This window comes from Lycorma delicatula, chromosome 3, assembly GCF_047948215.1.
Source record: "Lycorma delicatula isolate Av1 chromosome 3, ASM4794821v1, whole genome shotgun sequence".
Lineage (NCBI taxonomy): Eukaryota > Metazoa > Arthropoda > Insecta > Hemiptera > Fulgoridae > Lycorma > Lycorma delicatula.
The window spans coordinates 112800478-112821523 of record NC_134457.1 but is presented as its reverse complement, the minus strand read 5'-3'; the positions used below and the strand labels follow the sequence as shown (position 1 = coordinate 112821523).

The 21046-nt window shown below is 30.1% G+C and overlaps 1 protein-coding gene across 2 annotated transcripts in view; it reads right to left on the bottom strand.

Moving 5' to 3' along the window:
- Positions 1-3888: 3888 nt before the first annotated feature.
- The window catches only part of LOC142321897 (uncharacterized), a 30254-nt gene continuing 13096 nt past the window's right edge, over positions 3889-21046 (bottom strand). For both annotated transcript variants that reach the window (XM_075360400.1, XM_075360399.1), the window contains 3 exons: positions 18004-18131; positions 11587-11762; positions 3889-5316 (listed from right to left, as the gene is read on the bottom strand). In XM_075360400.1, coding sequence (XP_075216515.1) covers positions 5168-5316; positions 11587-11762; positions 18004-18131 — 453 coding nt within the window. In that variant the 3' untranslated portion in view covers positions 3889-5167. The remainder of the gene's footprint in view (positions 5317-11586; positions 11763-18003; positions 18132-21046) is intronic.

The window sequence follows — 21046 nt, the reverse complement described above, 5'->3', positions numbered from 1 at the left end:
GGTTCTTCCATTCCATTCTGTCTTTTCATTATGTTTCACTGCTACATCTTGGGCACGAAGCTCATCAGCTATTTCAGTGATATCTATATATCCAAAAGATCTCTGCGACTCGTATTTAGGGTTTTGTGTCATTCCACACTTATTTTTATACTGCTACATTACGGACACGTAAGATAGATTGACTCTGCTCATCAATGAATGTTTCAATCAGAATCAATCAATCACGTAATTTTTTGATGTTCTTTGGGAAACCACTTGCACCTGTATCAAGAAAGGTGAAACCTTTTGGAAGGAGCCACCTTCCTGATTAATTCGGAGAACAACAAATCAAATATTTTAAAAATTTAAGTCTAATGATTTGCAGTTCTCTTCGGTAGGACTTTTATCCTTGTCAGATAAAGCTGACCAAGGCCTCTTCACAAGACTAGGTTTGGTGGTTTTTTCAGATGGACCACCAACCATCATAGTATTTATATTTGGAACTGAAATTTTGGTCCAACAAGTACCAGCGATAAAATGGACCACTCTGGCAGAGTGCACGCGTACTGGAGCTAGAGCTAAATACAACTGGGTTCAGCCTGGTGCCCAGAGGACATTGTTTGAAACTCACTATGTAGAGCCATTCACCCATCAGCATGATAGTTCCTACCTTGGGTTATGGTTACGTTTTGTAAGATGTTACAACCCCACCGAGTGTAAATGTAAGAAATATCAGTGTAGGATATTGTGTAGTTGTGTAAGGGTATATGTTGTAATTTGTGTAGTGTTCTGCAGCTCAGTGTGTAGTGGGAAGAAGAGCTGCAGAGGCTAGGCACGTGAGGATGCCAACCCCCAAAGTCTTAAAGAATGACTCCCACTCCCAGCTGGGGATTCAAATTTAATGCTATCAAATAATGAACATACTTGTTTAGGCAAGGATCTATCTGTTCTCTTACAATAAAAATGTTCTAAGAAATATTTAGTTACTAATATTGCATTACTAATGCACTGCAACTTTTGTTTCTTATTTCAAATGTAACAAATACCTAAATTTTAACAATTAAAACTTAAGTTTTAATTGTTTTTACAAAATACCAGATATACAAAGAGAAAGAAAATTATAAAATTTTCTGGATTTGAAGTCAAAAGACTATCAATATTCCAATTTGTGTGGATTGATATCTATAAATCTTGTGAAAATGTTCTAGAAATACCAATTTAATGCAGTTAATAGATGAGAGATCACTGTGCATCATTTCCTTATAAAATAAGGATTGAGAATCCTTATGATTATAGTTATGATTTTCTTCATACCTCAAGGAAATTAAAATATGTTTTAAAAAGCATTTTAAGTTTATATATTGCCAACTTAAAAGGAGAATGTAATGATTATAAAAAAGTCTAGGGATTAATGGCAAAGTTCTACAGACAGTTGTGGTAAGCACATTAATTGACCAAAACCGTATTCATCAGTTGTGATTCACTGATAATCACATTAAATCCTTTTCAGGAAGGAAACCACATTGCTTTGTTTAAGACAATCCAAACAAGACATATTTACAAAAACATCTGTCAGTAGTAAAAATGCACTCCCTCCTTGACATATAATTAACATAACATACAAAATTTACTCACCAATATTCTAAAAACTTTCTTGTTCTCTTGGATACCCACAGTCAGATATTTGACTGTCGTGAAGCATACAAAACATCATGCTATGCTACTATTGCAAATTTGATCACACGGTCAAATTGCTGTTTTTTGGACAATTTTGTTTAAAACAAATTTGAATGCGTACATATCAAATCCATGTTTAAACATTCCTTAATCACCCATTCAAATTTTAGCCCTTGTGTATCTTTGGAGATATGAATTTTGCCATAAAAAACACATTGTAAATATCTCAAGAACTAGTGAACAGATTAAAGTCTTTTGAAGCTTAAATTAAAGTTAAAAAAGGTACTTTTAGATCATTTTCACAACATTTTTGTGATCGCTAGTTAAGCTATATACAATTTTCGCCAGTCACTTAGGCCATTTTTTAATTTCCCCCAGCTGAAACTTAGTTACTTTTTTGTTAGAAACATTACTTTTCATCAGCTACATCAACCTGCTAAGCAGAATATGTCCGAATGCGCAAACGTGGTGTTCGAGGGAAATTTCATGGAAAATTTTACCAGTCATGAAAAATAGAAATCGCAACATAAAATATCAACTGATGATGTATTCACATCATTTTTCAATTACTAGCTAGAATAATTGATCTTTTAACAAGTTTTTAAAAGAAACATTCATCCTATTGAGCATTAGGCACAATGAGAACAAAGGTAGCAATGTCGTTCCTTTGAGCAATGACTCATAGACTCAAATTGCACCAAGCAAGAGACGCATTGTCTCGCATGCAGTGTGTGCATGCGCGAGTGCATCTCACCTCTCTACTACACTATTTGTTTAGCTGCTCTTGGGTAGGCAACAGTGCATAAACGTCATAAGTCAATGACAGTCTCCACAAAGATAAAGGAAGGCTGCCTGCCTTTTCTTCAATAAATTAGTCTGTAAAACATAATAAACCCTCACACAGCAGTGTGGTACAAATTTCTCTGAAAAACCTGCTTTATGTCTAATGCTCCTGGCCTATGAGAGATCACTCTTATCTTTACAATGATCAAAATTTTTCATTAATTAAAAATAAAACAAGAAAACTGCCATCTCTAGAAGCTGAAGAAGATACTGGGGTAAGCTTATTTTAAGTACTAATCAGAAGCCTCTCCATTTTATTTGGTAAAACTAAGTACTAACAATGTAAAAGAAATAACAATTGATCACTGAAGATGACCAATTTGTTGAATTCAGACAACAGTATTAGCAGCGACAGTAGCCCTTCTGCATTTATTGGTGAGAAATAAAAAAAGGTTTACAGAAAAGTTGACACTTCCATTCATTACAGATAGAGCCTCCAATAATAGTACCAGCCAAACTTACAAAACTTGTGGAACCGTATGATATAATTAAATGATCCCAAAAAATCAGATTTTTACAATAAGATATTTGCAGATTATAGAGTGAACTGGAACATAGTCAGTGAAAAATATGATAATTTGATTTAGATGCTGATGATATTAGCAGTAAATATGATGAGTAACATGATTTTCAATATTTCCTATTACTTATTTTTCCTATTTTTGAATATTTTCTGTTATGGTTTTCCAATACTTTGCAGATTATTATCAATATCATTATTACAATGTAATTGTATTTAGTTTTATTAATGAGTTACTGCTGTAGATTTAGTTCTATTACTGACTTACTGCTTTCTTTCTTTTTCCTGTTTAGCCTCCGGTAACTACCGTTTAGATAATTCTTCAGAGGATGATATGTATGAGCGCAAATGAAGTATAGTCTTGTACATTCTCAGTTCGACCATTCCTGAGATGTGTGGTTAATTGAAACCCAACCACCAAAGAACACCGGTATCCACGATCTAGTATTAAAATCCGTGTAAAAATAACTGGCTTTACTAGGACTTGAACGCTGGAACTCTCGACTTCCAAATAAGCTGATTTGGGAAGACGCGTTAACCACTAGACCAACCCGGTGGGTTTACTGACTTACTGCTGGCCTAAGTAAACTGTACTGAAGTACATAATTCTTACGTCTGTTATTGTTATTTTTGCTATTATTATTATTATGTTAATAATACACACTACAGACTATAACTAGTAAAATTCTCTTACCATTATTGTTTTTTAAATTTATAAATAAAATAGTGAGTTTTTGCAGATGTTTCTTGTAGTTTTATTTCAACACATTGTCAACATTTGTTAAAATTCAGCAAAAGCCTACTTTGTCAAAACTTTTTTTACAGCAGTTTAGAAAAATTATTATTCATTGTTGAACTTACCAGGCATTTATTAAATTAATACAAATATCAAAAAAAGGAAGTATGATACTGAATAAAAATATACAGAGTTTATAATGATGAATACAAACAATGCTAGATTGTTTTTACATGCTACTGTGAAAACTTATCTTTGAATAAAGTAGGTTTTTGACAGAGCCCCTCAATTGCAATGATGTATAATATTTAACTAATAATAAACTATTTTTTTTTCTAAAAATAAATGCTTTTATTCTAAAAATTCTACGCAAATAATTTAATTCTAACAAAATGTATTGATACAGAAATTTACATAAATTGTTGTTACTAAACATAAATTCAATCACATAAAACAATAAAGGTAAAAAAGTAATATTGTAATTTATCATCTTGGCTGTACTACACAGTTAAAGAACAATACTTTTTTTTCTTAAGCAGTTATCTTACCATGTAAGGTACAGATCAAACCACAGTTCTTACTGCATACAATTCAACACTATTATTTTTTTATTGCATTGTTCTTGCTAACATTCAAATCAAGTGTCTAAACATTTCCATGGTACTTTTTCCTTACTTTCTCATTCGAAAAAAGCTAATTTACTTTTTCTTTAATTTTTATTAAATTTATATATTTCAATTGGATAATATTATTTTAATTATTTTATTCATTACCAAAAAAAATTCTTTTACTTTAAGTGCTTTTAATAAGTGCATCATATATTTCTGTGAGACCAAAGCAGTCACACCAGATCACTGTAACTTGCAAACACATCACATTGAAAATGCATCATTTCTTGAAATTATACATTGTATAATTTAATTGTTATTATTATTTCAATCAATGTATAACTTCTTGAAAATGGGTTAACTTAACTTTCCTCTGTATAGAAGGGATAAAACCTACTGTTTCAACAGAGAGAACTGTGGAATAATAATTGACCATAAATTCCATGTATAATAACAGATTATAGAAGGTAAAGAACTTTTTCCACTTCTGCAATGAAAATAATTTTTATACAGCAACAGTAACATTAAATAAATAATAACCAACATTTTCCATAAACAAAACTATTTTCCATTGTTCAAAAGCATATGGATATTATAAATATCAGAATGCAAAATGAATAATACATATCCCCATTTTCTTGCTTTCAAGATTATGAAAACAGTTACTAATGTACACAAGCATCAATATTATGATACAAGACAATGAAATAAATAGTTTCATACCAGCACAAATATGACACTTAATATTTATGCATTAATTAAATATTGATAAGTATTAAAAAACATTTTCACACAATGAATAAATTAATTAACAACATATAAAGTATCATTATTACACCGTACTTCTTTAATTAGTTTAATATGGCGAAGTATTACCAATTTATTAAAAGAACTCTTATCCAATTTATAATTAATTAGAGTCGAAAAATCATCTGCCATACAGAAATATGTACCTGTCAACAATGAAGCAAAATTAACCAAAATATATAAGTACAATAAAATTTCTTACATACATACATATTTTTTTTGAAAATTCAAATAATTCATTAAAATATTGATCACTGTGCTAATAAAATTTAATATTTAATGAAATATAAATTGTATATTTTAAAAACTATTTTACTTATAAGTTATACATCACTATAAAGTGCTATAAATAACACTGGTATTAATAACAATAGTATTTGATATGCTGAATCTGATTTATGTATTCCAAAACAACCCATTAGGTAATATTCTTAAGTTACAACCCCTTAAATTTACTTGTTCACTCATTCATGAAACAAACAATACAAATAATTTAGTACGTCTGTATGTTTGCTTATTCACATCTGATTTATAATGTGATGCATGCTGCAGAAATATATAACAGTCAAATGATGTCATTTCTTGTCAAGCCAGACATGTCTGAGTCAAGTAATGAAATGAAAATTTCATTACGTTGGATGAAATTGATACAGTATGAATTCAGCTCTTGGTATGACTTGCTGTGTACTTTAGTCATGGTAGTGGTTTTATCATACTCATATTATAAAGATTGTTTCATAAGTGATGCCATAAATTTAGTGAAAGATTTTTATGACAGAACATCTTTTGGTATTATTTTATTGAAAATCAAAATGTGTGTGTGTTTTATTAACTCCATGGGGAAACAATTTTATTAAGTATTTTAAGTAATTAAGTATTGATAAATAAAAAATTAATTATTTTTATAACTAAGCATTTCTGTAATAGTTCAGTTTACTTTCATTCATTGAAACATTTTGAATTTTTCAATGAATAAATATCAGGCTTGTAAAAATTCTCCAAATATTTGTTGTTACATTTGTGTTGAATTCATCATGAAATGTCAATGAAAACCAGTATCAAATCTGCTGAAAACTGCTTACAAACATTATTTTGACTGTCCCTTTGGAGACCAAAATAAATTCTGGGATCCACATGTAGCATGCATCAAGTGCTTCTTAAATTAACCCAGTGGTTAAAAGGAAAAAATAGCATTTGCCTTTTGGTGTACCTATGATTTGGTAAAAGTGCCTATTAACTGTTATGATGATGGCTATTTTTGCTTAACAAATGTTACTGGTTCAATAAAAGCAGTATTGCATACTCAAATGTTCATTCAGCTATTAGACCAGTACCTCATGGTGTTGATTTGTTGATTCAGACTGCTACAACCTCTTGGAAGTAAATTTCTGATTCCCCCAGAAGTTTCAACCAATGAATCAACTTCAATAGATATTAATTACATTCCAGAAGAATCAAATACTGAATCTCACCTCATCACACAAGCAGAACTGTGTGACCTAATTCATGACTTGTATTTGTCGAAACAACATGCAGAACTCCTAAGTTCATGTCTTAAAGAATGGAATTTATTAAACAAGGATACTAAAATTTTAGTATATAAAAATTGAAACAAAAATTTACTGAAATACTTTAAAAGATATGGTTTTAATTTGTTCCTGCCATGATGTTACGGGGCTAATGTCTGAACTGGATGTTGAATATGTTATTCATGATTGGTGTTAATTTATATACTCATCAAAAAGAAGCTTAAAGGCAGTGTTGTTGCATAACTTGAATAAGTTTTCTTCTGTATTGGTAGCACATGCTGTAGGAATCAAAGAAACATCTGAAAATAGGTCAAAAATTAAAAGCTATTAAGTATGACGAACACTCATGGTGAATCACTGCTGACCTGAAAGTGATAGGGTTTCATTCTTGCTGTACAAAATAATTTGGCTTTACAAAATATAAGTATTTGTGGGAGTCGGGCAACAGATAAATACTATGCAGTTAAAGACTGGCCAAAAAGAAATCAATTTACCGCAGGAAAATGTCAATATTCCCCTTGCTGAAGCAGATCGTATTATTTTACCTCTACATATAAAACTAAGCCTGATGAAGAATTTTGTAAAAACATTAGATAAAGATGGAGATGGCTTTAAATATTTAGCTTTTTTTTCATAATAGTGAAGCCAAATTAAAAGAGGGAATATTTATTGGGCCACAAATAAGAAAATTAATTTGTGTAAATATATTTGACAACAAACTGAATCCTAAAGAAAGAGCAGCATGAAAGCCATTCGAAAATGTTGTTACTGGTTTTCTTGGAAACAAAAAAGATAAAAACCATGATCAGCTTATAAACGAACTCTTAGTGAACTACAAAAATTTAGACTACACAATGTCATTGAAAATTAATTTTTTACATTATCATTTGGACTTTTTCCCTTTAATCTAGGGCGACATCAGTGATGAACAAGGAGACAGGTTCCATCAAGATATATAGCAGATGAAACAACATTATCAAGGCAGATGGGATAAATCTTTTTATCATCCAGCGACTGCTGCTGGATGATAAAAAGAGAAGACTTCACTGAACACAAAAGGAAAAAAGAATTTAATTGCTGGCCTCCGTGGTGCAAGTGGTAGCATCTCACCCTTTCATTCAGAGGTCCTGGGTTCAAATTTCAGTCAGGTGTGTCATTTTTCATTCGCTACATTCCATATCCCACGCACAAGCTTCAAGATTATGTGGTGATATCATCAAACAAAAAACAAAAAAATTGTAATTATACTGATAGAAAAATTTTTTTTTGATGTTTCTCTAAGTGTGATACCATTTCTTGAATTTCTTTTTTGTATACATTACAGATCTGTAAATTTTTTTTGGGTTCAACTAAAGGCTCATTAATAATATTTTTCCCATTTGGAGTTAAGTTATCTAGTTTCTTCCACTCTTTCGTAACATAATGCTTAGCCCTAGCTCAGCTGTCCCATTCACAAAGAAAACACATGTACTTAGAATAGCCTAATTGCATGCGTAATAAAATAGCTATAACTTTCAAATCACCACATATTTCCAGCTATGTTTTTTATAATTTATTTTTTCAAGAACATCTTTCATCACATCATATGTCTCTTTCAAATTAATACCATAAGCAATTGGTATCGAAGGATATTTGTTACTGTTGTGTGGTAGAAACACTTTTAAACTATGCTTGGATGAAGCTATGAAAAGGTGCCAGTCCTCAGGTTTATGAACCTGTCCTAAGTGCAACATCAGCTCATCAATATTTGTGCAATAAACCGAATTATTTTCATCAGTAAAGTACTGAAAAAGTTCTTTTTGTCAGCTACAAAAGCCCAAAATTTTTGTATTTTTAGAAGTAAATTCCAATCATGCAGTTCAGCTTGATTTTTTGATAAACTTATATCCCTAACAAATCATTTAGTTCACCTGGTTATGTAGGATGTGGCTTATTGGTAGATAATTTAAGATCAAAATCACTGTTGTCTTCTTCAGTACTGTCTGGTTTTTCATCGCTGCTTTTGAAACATACATTCACATTTAAACAATTTCAAGGCATTATGACACTGTACTGTTAACAAACTTAAGACAACAATAAGAATGAACAAAATTAATTCATTCCTTAATACAAACAACACAGCTGTATTTTCAGCTACATGTTTTGACCTGCACAGACATGATTAATGTTGTCCATGAAGGCTCACTCTTCAGTATTAGTTATGATGTCATAATATGTGACTATGATATGATTTAATTCTTTGTCTAGTATTGTTTATTTATAGCTTACAAATTACATTAACAAAGTTAAACAATAAAAAATGAGCTAACAAAATACAATATAAGAACTTAAAATGCTCTAACTATACATTGAAAAATGAAAACAATCCTTTAATTAAAATTTAAACATTTTTCAAAAATGGTGGGTGAAAAAGATTCTGAATTCATATTTGTTTTTAGCATCAAAAACCGATTAAAATCATGTATCGCATGTTAGGAAACAAAATTATTTTTACCAAAGTTATTAAAATTTTTGTATTCTATCATTTAGGAAGATCATCAATATTTTAAAGGATCATAACTAAAAATCTGAGGGTGATGAAAAACTGATTTCATTAAAAAAAACAAAAAAAAAACATTCAGCATAAAAAATACATTATAATTCACCTACTTTAATTAAAATAATACTTTAATTCACCTATCTCAGTTCCAATTTATTTTTTTCTTTTTGACCTGTGTAATTTGTGAATAACAATAATTTATACAGTCTATTAACAAAGTATCATCTCAAAAATGTTTAGTTAATCTGACATTTTTTATAGCAAGTTGGAACCCTTTACAGTACAAAAGTGAAGGTAGAATATTACAATTTCTTTATGCATATTTGCGCATTTCAATATTAAACTAGAAAAACATTAATTACCTTATAAAGTTTGAATTAATTAATTAATTACAAAACGTTTGAAGAATTGAGGCTATGGAAAAAATAACATGAAAATAGCCATACTGTTTACCATTCCAACAAATTGGAGATAGCCTAAGAATTATCTGGATGATTATTTTTGTTTAAAATAGCTTCTCATTTAGTTTTATTTAATGGTTGAAATTTTAAAAATAGGTAAAGTGCTAATGTTTAAAAATGAAAAGTGTTTTGAGGAAACAAAAAATAGATCACTGTCATGGTAGTCACAAACATGGTTGGAACTGATAAGCTTAAACATCTAGCAAATGGAAAGTCTCAATATTTTTTTAAAGGAATGAAATCATTTGAGACAGAATACAACTTAACAGAAAAGCAAGAAAAACTACAAAATTTGCATAATATTGTTAATTAAATTTGATGTTTGTAAGTTAAACATAGTTTTATTACTTATTTATTTCCACCCCACCCTTCTTACATAAATACATGATATCTGTGACTGTTGCTTACTTTCCACCAGTTTCTAGTTACAAACTGGGATAATTAAAAACTAAGAAGTTCATTATTGAAAATAAATACTAACATTTTGAAAGCTGTTAACGATAATGTTCAGTTAGAAATTTAGTAACATTGAAAAAATGCAATGCTGAAATGATTAAAGATCATTTTAAAAGGACTAAGTAATAATAATCCATAATAACAATCATTCTAAACTGAATATGTAAAGAAAAACCAATACAGAATTAGGGAAAGTGCATTTAAATGACTGCACCTGCTTGAAAATGAATGGATTATTCTGATAATGGAAAAATAGCCAAAAGTTTATTAAAAAAAAATCATTACATAAAAGCAGAAGATAAGGGAGATGAAGTGATACCTAAAAACTTTGTTACAGTCAATTAGTTGCAGCAAATGTCATAATAATAAAAAAATAATTATTTGTATAATTTAGATTAAAAATAAAAAACCTTTAATTAGATAATCATTTTAATGACTTCATCCCTGTTGACTGGATATAAATTTCATGTCCCTAAATGAATGATACGTAATTGTTGAAACACTAGGGAATATAAACAATACATTTAAAAAATATGATAATAAAAATTTGTAAAATAAATGTTCTGTAAGTAAAAATTAAGAAACATGTTCATTGTAACATAAATCTGGTAACACTTTGTTTTTGGGTTATGGCTAACAGAAATTTTCCACAGACTTTTCCAGTAATTAAAAAATGAGACTATACTGTGAGACTATTGATGGCACAGATTAAGAGGTGAGAAATTTGTGATTTCATTTTCCCTGAAAAATTGTTTAACAAATGACCCAGAATGATTCTATGAAATTTGTGGAAAACCCAAAAAAGAAGTAATTTTAGGCATGGTGTAAATTTATTTTAAACTGATGGCCATTAAAACTGTAAATAGAAAACAATGTCCCCATAATTTTGGTAACAAAAAATTCTATATCGAACAATAACACGAAACCTATTTACATAATAATAGTAATAATCACTGGAGTTATATTCTACTATTTAACAAACTACATAAGAAATATCAATGTAATCTTTGAAAACATTACAATTTGATGTTAACTTCTTACTACACTTTTGATTTTGTTAAAATGTTATCCAAATGAAAATAAATTCAACTATCACAAATGAAATCACCTTTAACAAAATAACAATGTTTAAAACTTTATTTTATTAAAAAACTGAATTAAACCTGCACACAAACCCAGTATCAGATATTTGTAGGTATTTCTAACTCAAATTGGCATTAATTACATCAAATAGAATTGGATCCGAATATTTTAATTAGTTACGCTTCAGAACTGATTTATCCAGTTACATGTTAAGAAATAATATGTCAAAATTTGAACACTTTATAATCTATTAAGCTAATGATAACAAGCTGATAATGATAAAGACTGAATGTAATAAAAGAAAAATGAGTACTGCAGTGTTAATCAATAGTTGCACAAACAACTAACCTGGAGGAAATGCTGCACTTTTTTCTAATCGTTTCCATTTAACATATAACTCCTGTTCATTATGCTTCAGTTTATTTTTTGGCTGTTTTAAAATACTATACTTTTTTTGAATAACTGAATTTAAAATATCAATAAACGCATTGAAACTTTCTGCAGTAAGACGACCTCGCATGTATCTAAACAAATAAAAATATTAACTTCATAATCAAAAAAAAATATATAAAGCATATCTTTTCATAGTCAAGGTAAGTTGTTAACAATACTGCTAACAGCTGTCGTTAATCCATAGGAAACATGTTTATTTATTTTGTAAAAGATTGTACATTTTTTAAATGGAGGAAAGATTACTCATACAAAAACTTTGTTTATTACTCGTATATGTAGACTGTGTAGGCATTGTCATGAAAAAATTACTAGTGACCCAACAGAGTCTGCTGCACCTACTAACAGTTCTTTTAGCTTAATATACATTAAACTAGCATATGTTAGAAATCTCATAAAACTGTAAATACAAACAATAAAATCTTCAAATTATAGTTCACAATAAAATTAGAAATGTATGTAACATATTAACAAATTTGACAAGATTCATACAAAACTATTAGTTATCAATATGGGTATAAAGTGAGAATCGTTCTTACTATTAACTGAGTGTAAGCTGCAATGAAGAGAATAAAATAACAAATTTCAAAAGATGATCCCGGCAATCTAATAAAATTAAAAATGAGTTTTATAGGTACAACAGTCAGAATGCTTAAAGAAATTCAATCTACTTCGAAATTACTGAGTAATTTACACATTACTACTAACTGGATTTCTGATGAAAATATTCATTAAATGATTAAAAAATGTAATATTCTGAGACAATATCTTCTTGCGTATTAATTTATTCTCATTACTAAATTATGACGAATGAGGTGTTTATGGATGTATATTTATGAACACAAGTATCTATTTCTTATGAGTTTACGTTACTATTGGATTACATTCAAACCAGAGAATAACTAACAGGTTTACTTAAGGTGTCCCAATCTACAAAACAGGTGATAAGGAAAACTGTGGTAACTATGGAGTATTAATGCTGAAACTAAATACAATAAAAATGTTTGAACTAGTACAGAAAGAATAAAAGAATAAGAAAGTGGAACACCACTTTCTTATTCTTAAGATAAGATTCTGAAAGACAAGATTCTGGAGAAGGTCTACCCAGTTTATTTGATTATTGCTATGCAACAAGCAATTGCAACCTTTTTGGGTAATAAGAAAGTCTACACTAACCTCCCCAAAAAGGTTTCTGAGAACAAAGGAAAGGGATGTTCCCAAAGAATTATAGAGACAATTAAAGAAGAATAAAAAGATTATGAAAGCTGAATAGGAGACCTTAGAAATTGAAAGTTTTATGGTGGAGGAGAGGGAAATAGACTAATACTCTCACTTTGCTATTTATCTATTTTATGGATGGAGATGAAGAAAAATTTAAAGAAAGGAAACAAGAGCATATTTATTCACTTGTAATATACTTTGGGAGAAAAGAAGGACAAAGTCCAAAATCACTTTCCTACTTTGTAAAATAGAAAATGAAATATGTAAGTAAATACAGAGAAAAGTACACTAGCAATGACAAGGAATGATTGGAATGGAAGAACCTGTCTGCAAGTACAAGAAGGATTAGAAATAATGAATAGTTTTAAGGTATTTTGGTTACAAAATAATAAGAAGGGAAAAACAAATTGGAAATTAGTAGTGTACTGTAATGGCATAAAGATTTTATCAAAGTACTGGAAATTTTATATGAGGGGTAATTAGAACCAATAAGATATAAAAAGACAAATTTTCAAGAGTTATTACATTTCTATTCTAAAAATATGGTTGAGCACTGAGTGACTAAGAAAAGAAAGTAAAATACAAGTGACTGTGATGAAGTTTTAATATATATGCTATGAAAGATAAGAAGAGTTTTTTTAGTTTTGTGCAGTTTTATTTATTTAATAAAAATACACAGAAGAGTTTTTTTAAGTATGCCAAAAATATAATAAGAAATCAAAACTGCCCTAAGAGGGATGAAAAACTTGTTTATATACATAGGTAACTTGCAACATAGTAATTTTACTAAAAGTAATTTAGAAAACTGAGACGTGAAAATGATATGTAACTTGTTTTACTAAAAAATAATTATTTACAGCATTTGAATAGGTAGTTTTTTATTTTTTTTTTTTTTTTTTTAAGGGGCGAAAAACGCTTTCATGTTATCATTACCTGGAATAAGATTATAAGAAAAAAACAAAACTACACTAAAAATTAAACAAAAAACTCACAACTAATATCTCAGCTAAAATATTTACTTAAAACTAATATCAGTCATAAACATAAAAATGTTTATTTTAAATAAACATAAAATATATATAACTGAACATAAATAAAATTTAACAGTCTGAGAGGAGTGTAAAGATCTCCTTCTCGAATAACAGAAACACTAAAGAACTTACATAAAAAAAAAGCAAACAAATTATAAGAAAACATAACATACCAAAAATAATATAAAAAGAATATTAAATTCTCTTTAAAACACTGACCCATCGAAGAAAAAACACCTGGTCTAATACATTTTTATTATTACCGAAGATATCACGAATGTACTTTGGTAATTTAAATTTGCAATGTTTTTTTTTTGTCTTCAGTCATTTGACTGGTTTGATGCAGCTCTCCAAGATTCCCTATCTAGTGCTAGTCATTTCATTTCAGTATCCCTACATCCCTAACAATTTGTTTTACATATTCCAAACGTGGCCTGCCTACAATTTTTTCCTTCTACCTGTCCTTCCAATATTAAAGCGACTATTCCAGGATGTCTTAGTAAGTGGCCTATAAGTCTGTCTCTTCTTTTAACTATATTTTTCCAAATGCTTCTTTCTTCATCTATTTGTTGCAATACTTCTTCATTTGTCACTTTATCCACCCATCTGATTTTTAACATTCTCCTATAGCACATTTCAAAAGCTTCTAATCTTCTCTTCTCAGATACTCCGATCGTCCAAGTTTCACTTCCATATAAAGCGAAACTCCAAACATATACTTTCAAAAATATTTTCCTGACATTTTCTACCTTATCTTTTTTACTCAGACCTCTTGCGATGTCCTCAAAAATCTTCTTTACCTACTCTTCCTCAAGCTTCTCTAAATTCCACCGATTCATCTGACACCTTTTCTTCAGGTTTTTAAACCCCAATCTACATTTCATTATCACCAAATTATGGTCGCTATCAATGTCTGCTCCAGGGTAAGTTTTGCAGTCAAAGAGTTGATTTCTAAATCTTTGCTTAACCATGATATAATCTATCATTGATACCTTGCAGTATCGCCTGGCTTTTTCCGAGTGTATATTCTTCTATTATGATTTTTAAATTGGGTGTTGGCAATTACTAAATTATACTTCGTGCAAAACTCTATAAGTCGGTCCCCTCTTTCATTCCTTTTGCCCAGCCCGTATTCACCCACTATATTTCCTTCCTTGCCTTTTCCAATGCTTGCATTCCAATCTCCAACTATTATTAAATTTTCATCTCCTTTTACGTGTTTAATTGCTTCATCAGTCTCTTCATATACACACTCTACCTCATCATCATCATGGGCGCTTGTAGGCATATAGACGTTAACAATCTTTGTTAGTTTAGGTTTTGATTTTATCCTTATTACAATGATTCTATCGCTATGCGTTTTGAAATACCCTACTCTCTTCCCTATCTTCTTGTTCATTATGAAACCTACTCCTGCCTGCCCATTATTTGAAGCTGAGTTAATTAATCTAAAATCACCTGACCAAAAGTCGCCTTCCTCTTCCCACCGAACCTCACTAATTCCTACTACATCCCACTACATTTGCGATGTAAGGTTGCAAAATATATGCAGTCCACAAGAATGTGGTGCAGTCAAGTGGCAGTCGCATCGTATGCATAGTGGTGCATTTTCTGTAGACATCAGATATCTGTGGGTAGCGCTCATATGTCCTAACTACAATCTGAAGAGGACCACTTCCCCTCAGTGAACTTTTCTGCATGGAGTCCCATGGCAACAGTATCTCTAACGTCAAAGTTTGTTATCAACTGTAGCAGTTCAGTCACCTTGCCCACTTTACTCGAAGAGTGTGTTTTTACACAATTAATAAAGTCAGATGTAGTCACACACGTAGTGAAAGGCTGTTAACATGGCTGCTACACATGGCTTTAGCAGCGGAATCTGCACAATCATTACCTTAAATTCTCACATGGATCCAGCAGAAACTCACTTGCAATACTATACATAAACTCTCAGGGATAGCATTGTAGATTTCGGTGACCATAAGATGTGTAGAATACATATCTTCTAAAGCTTGAAGAACACTACACAGCTGCAAATAAGGATACAGCGGTATTTAGGATTTATGATATTCAAAGCCTTATTGATTGCATACAGTTCAGCAGTAACAACACTTGTATTACTAAGTAGACCAAACATGTAGGTTCTACCATTAACAACAAATGCGCATCCAATGGTATCATTCTGTTTCAATCCATCTGTGTATATTACTGTGTCCAGGTTTGACTTGGAGAGAAATTGGTAAAAAAGAAATTTACTGAAAGATGATAGGTGTTGATTTTTTGATTATATATAGAAAGGTCAAAAGTAAAATTTATGGGGTTTATTCTCACCGAGGATATGGATAAGTTGAAAAAATAGGTGTAAAAATTTAGATGGTGCAGTAAACATCAGGTATGAACATCTACAGGCGCAGTATAACACAGATGGTTCTCATACCTTTGTAAATTAGGATTCGAAAGGGCTGCATTAAAAGTCAGGTGATTCAGTTGTAAAATGCAATCGGATGATTCGGTTGCATCTAATGGGCAAAACAAGATGCTTGAAGTTGGTCTCGTCTACCCCAAAGTGTTGGTTCACTGCACTCAACAAATATGCTAGTGACAGAGCTTGATCAAAAAGCACCTGTAGCAAGACAAAGAAAAGTATAATGTACAGCAATGTAAAGTATGACGATCTAACATCTTTAGCACATCATACTGCACTGAAGAGTAGGCTGCACAACCATATTCTAAACTGGAACAAACTAAGGAATATTAAAAACCCAAAATGCATGAACAATCAGCTCCCCAGTTGGTGTTGGTAAGGACTCCTCATTACATATCTAGAAGTTTGCAAAATTTCGTTTTTAATTGTTTGATGTGTTTGACCCATGTAAAGACTATCAAAAAATAAACCTAAAAACTTAGGATAGATAGCAATTAAGCTTTCTGTTGAGAAACACTTGCGATATAAAAGTGACCCACAAGCGAGAAAAGACTATACATTTTGTTTTCTCAGGTGAAAAGATGAAGCCAATAACTCTGAACCAAACTTCCGTGTGAGACACAATGTTCTGTAGTAGTCTCTCTGCTGTGACTGTACATTCATATATATATATATATATATATATATATATATAATATATAGATATATATATAGTAAAATCAACAAATAAAGAACATGAAACAGGTGGCTGCACACATTTACTAGTGCTGTTGATGGATATAGCAAACAAGGTGGCATTTAATACACTTCTTTGAGGCACTCCTTCTCAAAGTTGAAATTAACTGAAAATGAATCTCCAACACGAACACAGAAAGTTAGTTCATTAAAGAAACCCCTAATAAAAGCAAGCACATTGCCATTGACTCCCCTTTCTTTAAGGGTGTTTATACCACATCACCATGCTGTGTTGTACACCTTCATGACATAAAAGAAGATAGCAACAAGGCACTGGCAGAGTAAGAAAGCATTCTGAATAGCTTCCAGCGACACTAAATGGTCAATGGAAGATTGTCCTTGGCAGAAACCACACTACTCTGGAGATAAAAGACAATGTCTCTCAAGCACCACCTAAGCCTGCAGTTCACCTTTCTTTCCATCAATTTGCGTAAAAAGCTTGTCAAAGAGATAGAGTGGTAGCTTGAGGGACGGCATGTCCCTCAAGCTACCACTCTATCTCTTGTCTCTAAGACAAGGCATTTGTCTTTACCAGGTTTAAATACTGATAAGACAATGGCTTCTGACCAGACAGGTGAGAAGATTTGTATGGAGAATAAACCATTAGAAATATATAATAGGCGGTGTAGCACTGAATTGGGAAGGTGCGAGAACATACTGAGACAAATGTTCCCAGGGGAGGTGTCACATGAGTTTTTTTGTGCATGAGACGACCAAATGATCAATGTTTTTACAATAATACTTCCAACTGTATCTTGTATCTCTGAAATTCGTTAGTGTTTGGCTTTTATTGATCTTGAGGGGAAATGATATATTATCACTACTGTTTGCCAATATATAACTAACAAATTACTGTAACTGTAATTAAAATCAGAAATATTACAGACTTACAGCATTACTTACTTATGAATTTTATTGAATTCTTGAACAGATACATGATGCAATAAAACTTCACGACTGCTTTTTACATCAAGACTTTGTTTAAGGGAAAACGATGTTAGTTGAATGTTGCTTTCATTCCTTAATTGTACCTGCAACAATATTTCAGTCTATCATGGTTTTGTATGTTTAGATTTCCATTCTCAAAAGCACGATTTTAAATCCACTTTTTGTATAATATGACACACAGCTGTTTAATAATGCAGAAATTATTAATGAAATACAAGTATATACTTGTATACTAAAAAAATATTTGTGCTCTTTAACCCTGGATGTACTGACTATTTCAAGACAAATCCAAAACTAAACATTTGCATAACTGTACAAAATACAGTTATATGTTGGAAGTAGTCACACTCCAAATTTTTAAATATTCCCAGAATTTTAGGAAGAGGACAAAAAGAACATTTCAATTTCATTGAAATCTCACCAAACAAAACATGAACAAATCTTTTAATTACCGTATTAGACTATTTTCCAATTAATGAATAGTGTTCTGTTTTTTTGGAAAATTCATACAAAATGCTAAGCACTCAAGGATTTGAACAGAAAAAAGTGTGTATAATTACTTTCAATCCAGTAGCACAACTACAATTTTTTTGCTTAGTTCATCATCAATTCTTTTTGTTGGACTGCATCACTGATGGAAAGCAGAAAAATTGGCTAAGAATACTAAATTAAAAAAGTCTGAATGGATTTCTACAACTCTTTCACTATAATATCTCCTACATGCAGAAAAATAACCAGGATTTCAAGAGTATTCATACTATGAATTTGTAAAAATTCATATAGGTTTCAAGTTGTAGACTACAGCAGGTCCTGACATAAGGTCTCTTCCTAACTGATTACATTTTTATATCAATTACATGCATATAAACACTTCCAATCATTCTTCAAGTCTGCATCCCTTTTAAAAGGGTTGTGTCTTATTATTTTTCTCTTACAGACTTCTCCACCAAGACCAAACCAGTTTATAAGTGACCATACACTCTACAGTATCTAACTGAAGTGATTTCTGGGTTTCTTTTCCAAGATCTTATATGTAAATCCTATGAGGGATTATTATACCCTGAATTAATCATTTAAGAGTTTGATTTATAATAAGAAAAAAAAATGTCTTTATGTTTGTAAAATGCCAAAAATTATTTATCCCTTTTGAAATTCATGGTATACTTTTTGCATAAAAAAAGAACAAGGGTAAACCTCGGAGACATTCTTACTTTCATTATTAAAATTTCATTTTCCATTAATCTAAGTATATAAATGACAAAGAAACATCATATTTTTCCAAATTTGCTACTTAGAGTAATCTGTTTTTAGCAGGCAAGAGTTGTAGAGTAACAGCAGAGACAAAAGACAATCTATTAAATGGTTTTGTCAATGCAAAGAATTGTACAATTCTTGAAGTTTATCATTCCCAGCCTTCCACATTTAAACAAATTCTGGAGACACTGTGCAATTCTTCGATCTCTGTAATACCTTGCTAATTTTGGCTGTAGTAATGTGTTTATAGTAAGATTTTGAATTTTTCCTTTTATCACTCATTACCTATCTAAACAAAGAATCATATAATTCTTGCATATCTTTTTATATTCATAAAAGATTTTGGGGCTGTGCACCTATGCTTCTAATTAATACTAATTTTATCCCTTCAATTTAGTTGTTTGTAATTACAAAAGTTTATAATTTAAAATGATCATGAGGATACTGTTGTACCGGTCAGTTATGCTTGGATGTAAAATTAAAATCAATACAATAAATACATAAGTTAAGATCAGAAGCTAAAAAACTATCTCTAATAATAATTAACATTGATAAAAAAAGCATTAAATTTTAAACAATAGAGAAGTTTCAAAATATGATAAATGAACCCACCAACTGATTTTCCAAGATGTATTAATGAGTTTTTGCATCCAGCACCATCAAGGGTTAAAATACAAAAAGGTTATAAAAAATATATTTTTTATTACATTCTAATAATCAAAATGTTTATTTTTAGTGTTAAGTACCTGCTACTATAGTTTTTTTTTTTTTTTAGTGTCTTATAGTTAATAGCATAAATAAATTTGTCAGAGCAGAAGTAAAGAATGAGAAGCATCTCATATTAATTGAACACTTTAATAGGCACAATTTAATCTTTTAGTTGTTTTAGAAATGTTGCTAATGATGAAAATTGTTTGTTAGGAAATTTCAATGTTAATTTCCTAATGAGATACCTAATTTCCATTAAATCAATGTAACTAGTTACATGTATTTAGAATTGATTATTCACAAAATTATATGCAACAAAGCAACGAAAAAACCACAACACACAATATCATATGAATAAAACAGTTAATTATTTTGTTCACAAATTAGTTACCTTAATGAATTAAAAAAAAAAAACAATTTTAAATGTAAAGTTTAAATTTTGAAGAATCTATAAATTCAAATCCAGATAATGCAGTCTACTTATGGTATAATCTTTAGTGATAAAAATTCCTCAGGATGCAAAATTTTTATTAAGAAAATAGTTTATAACATTATGTATAAAATTGATTAATTGCATTTAGAATTCTATTCAAAACAAACTAAAATGTTCGTTCACTTTCTTAGTAAACAAAAATAAATAATCTTTTAGAGAAAATAATTTTTAGTGAACAGTAATGTTCAAAAAAAATTACTTATTCTAAAAGAAATTAAATATAACCAGCAGTTAAATTTTTTTTTTTTTTTGTCATTTCAGTTAATATATATCTTTATATATAAGGCAGTTTCAGATTTTTCCTGAAATCAGAAGATTCCATATGAAATAGTGATCAAGACAGAGAAATTATTGCTTAATAAGTTGGCAGTATCCTTGTCTTCTCTAATAATACCAATACTTGTGTGCCGTGCTGAAATCATTGCAAATCAAAATCTCTGACATTGAATAACATGCAACATCTGTTGCTTAAAAAATTTTTTTGTCAAAAGACTTCTTGGAAAAAACAGAAATTTAAGAGTGACAAACATTTTTACATAGGTC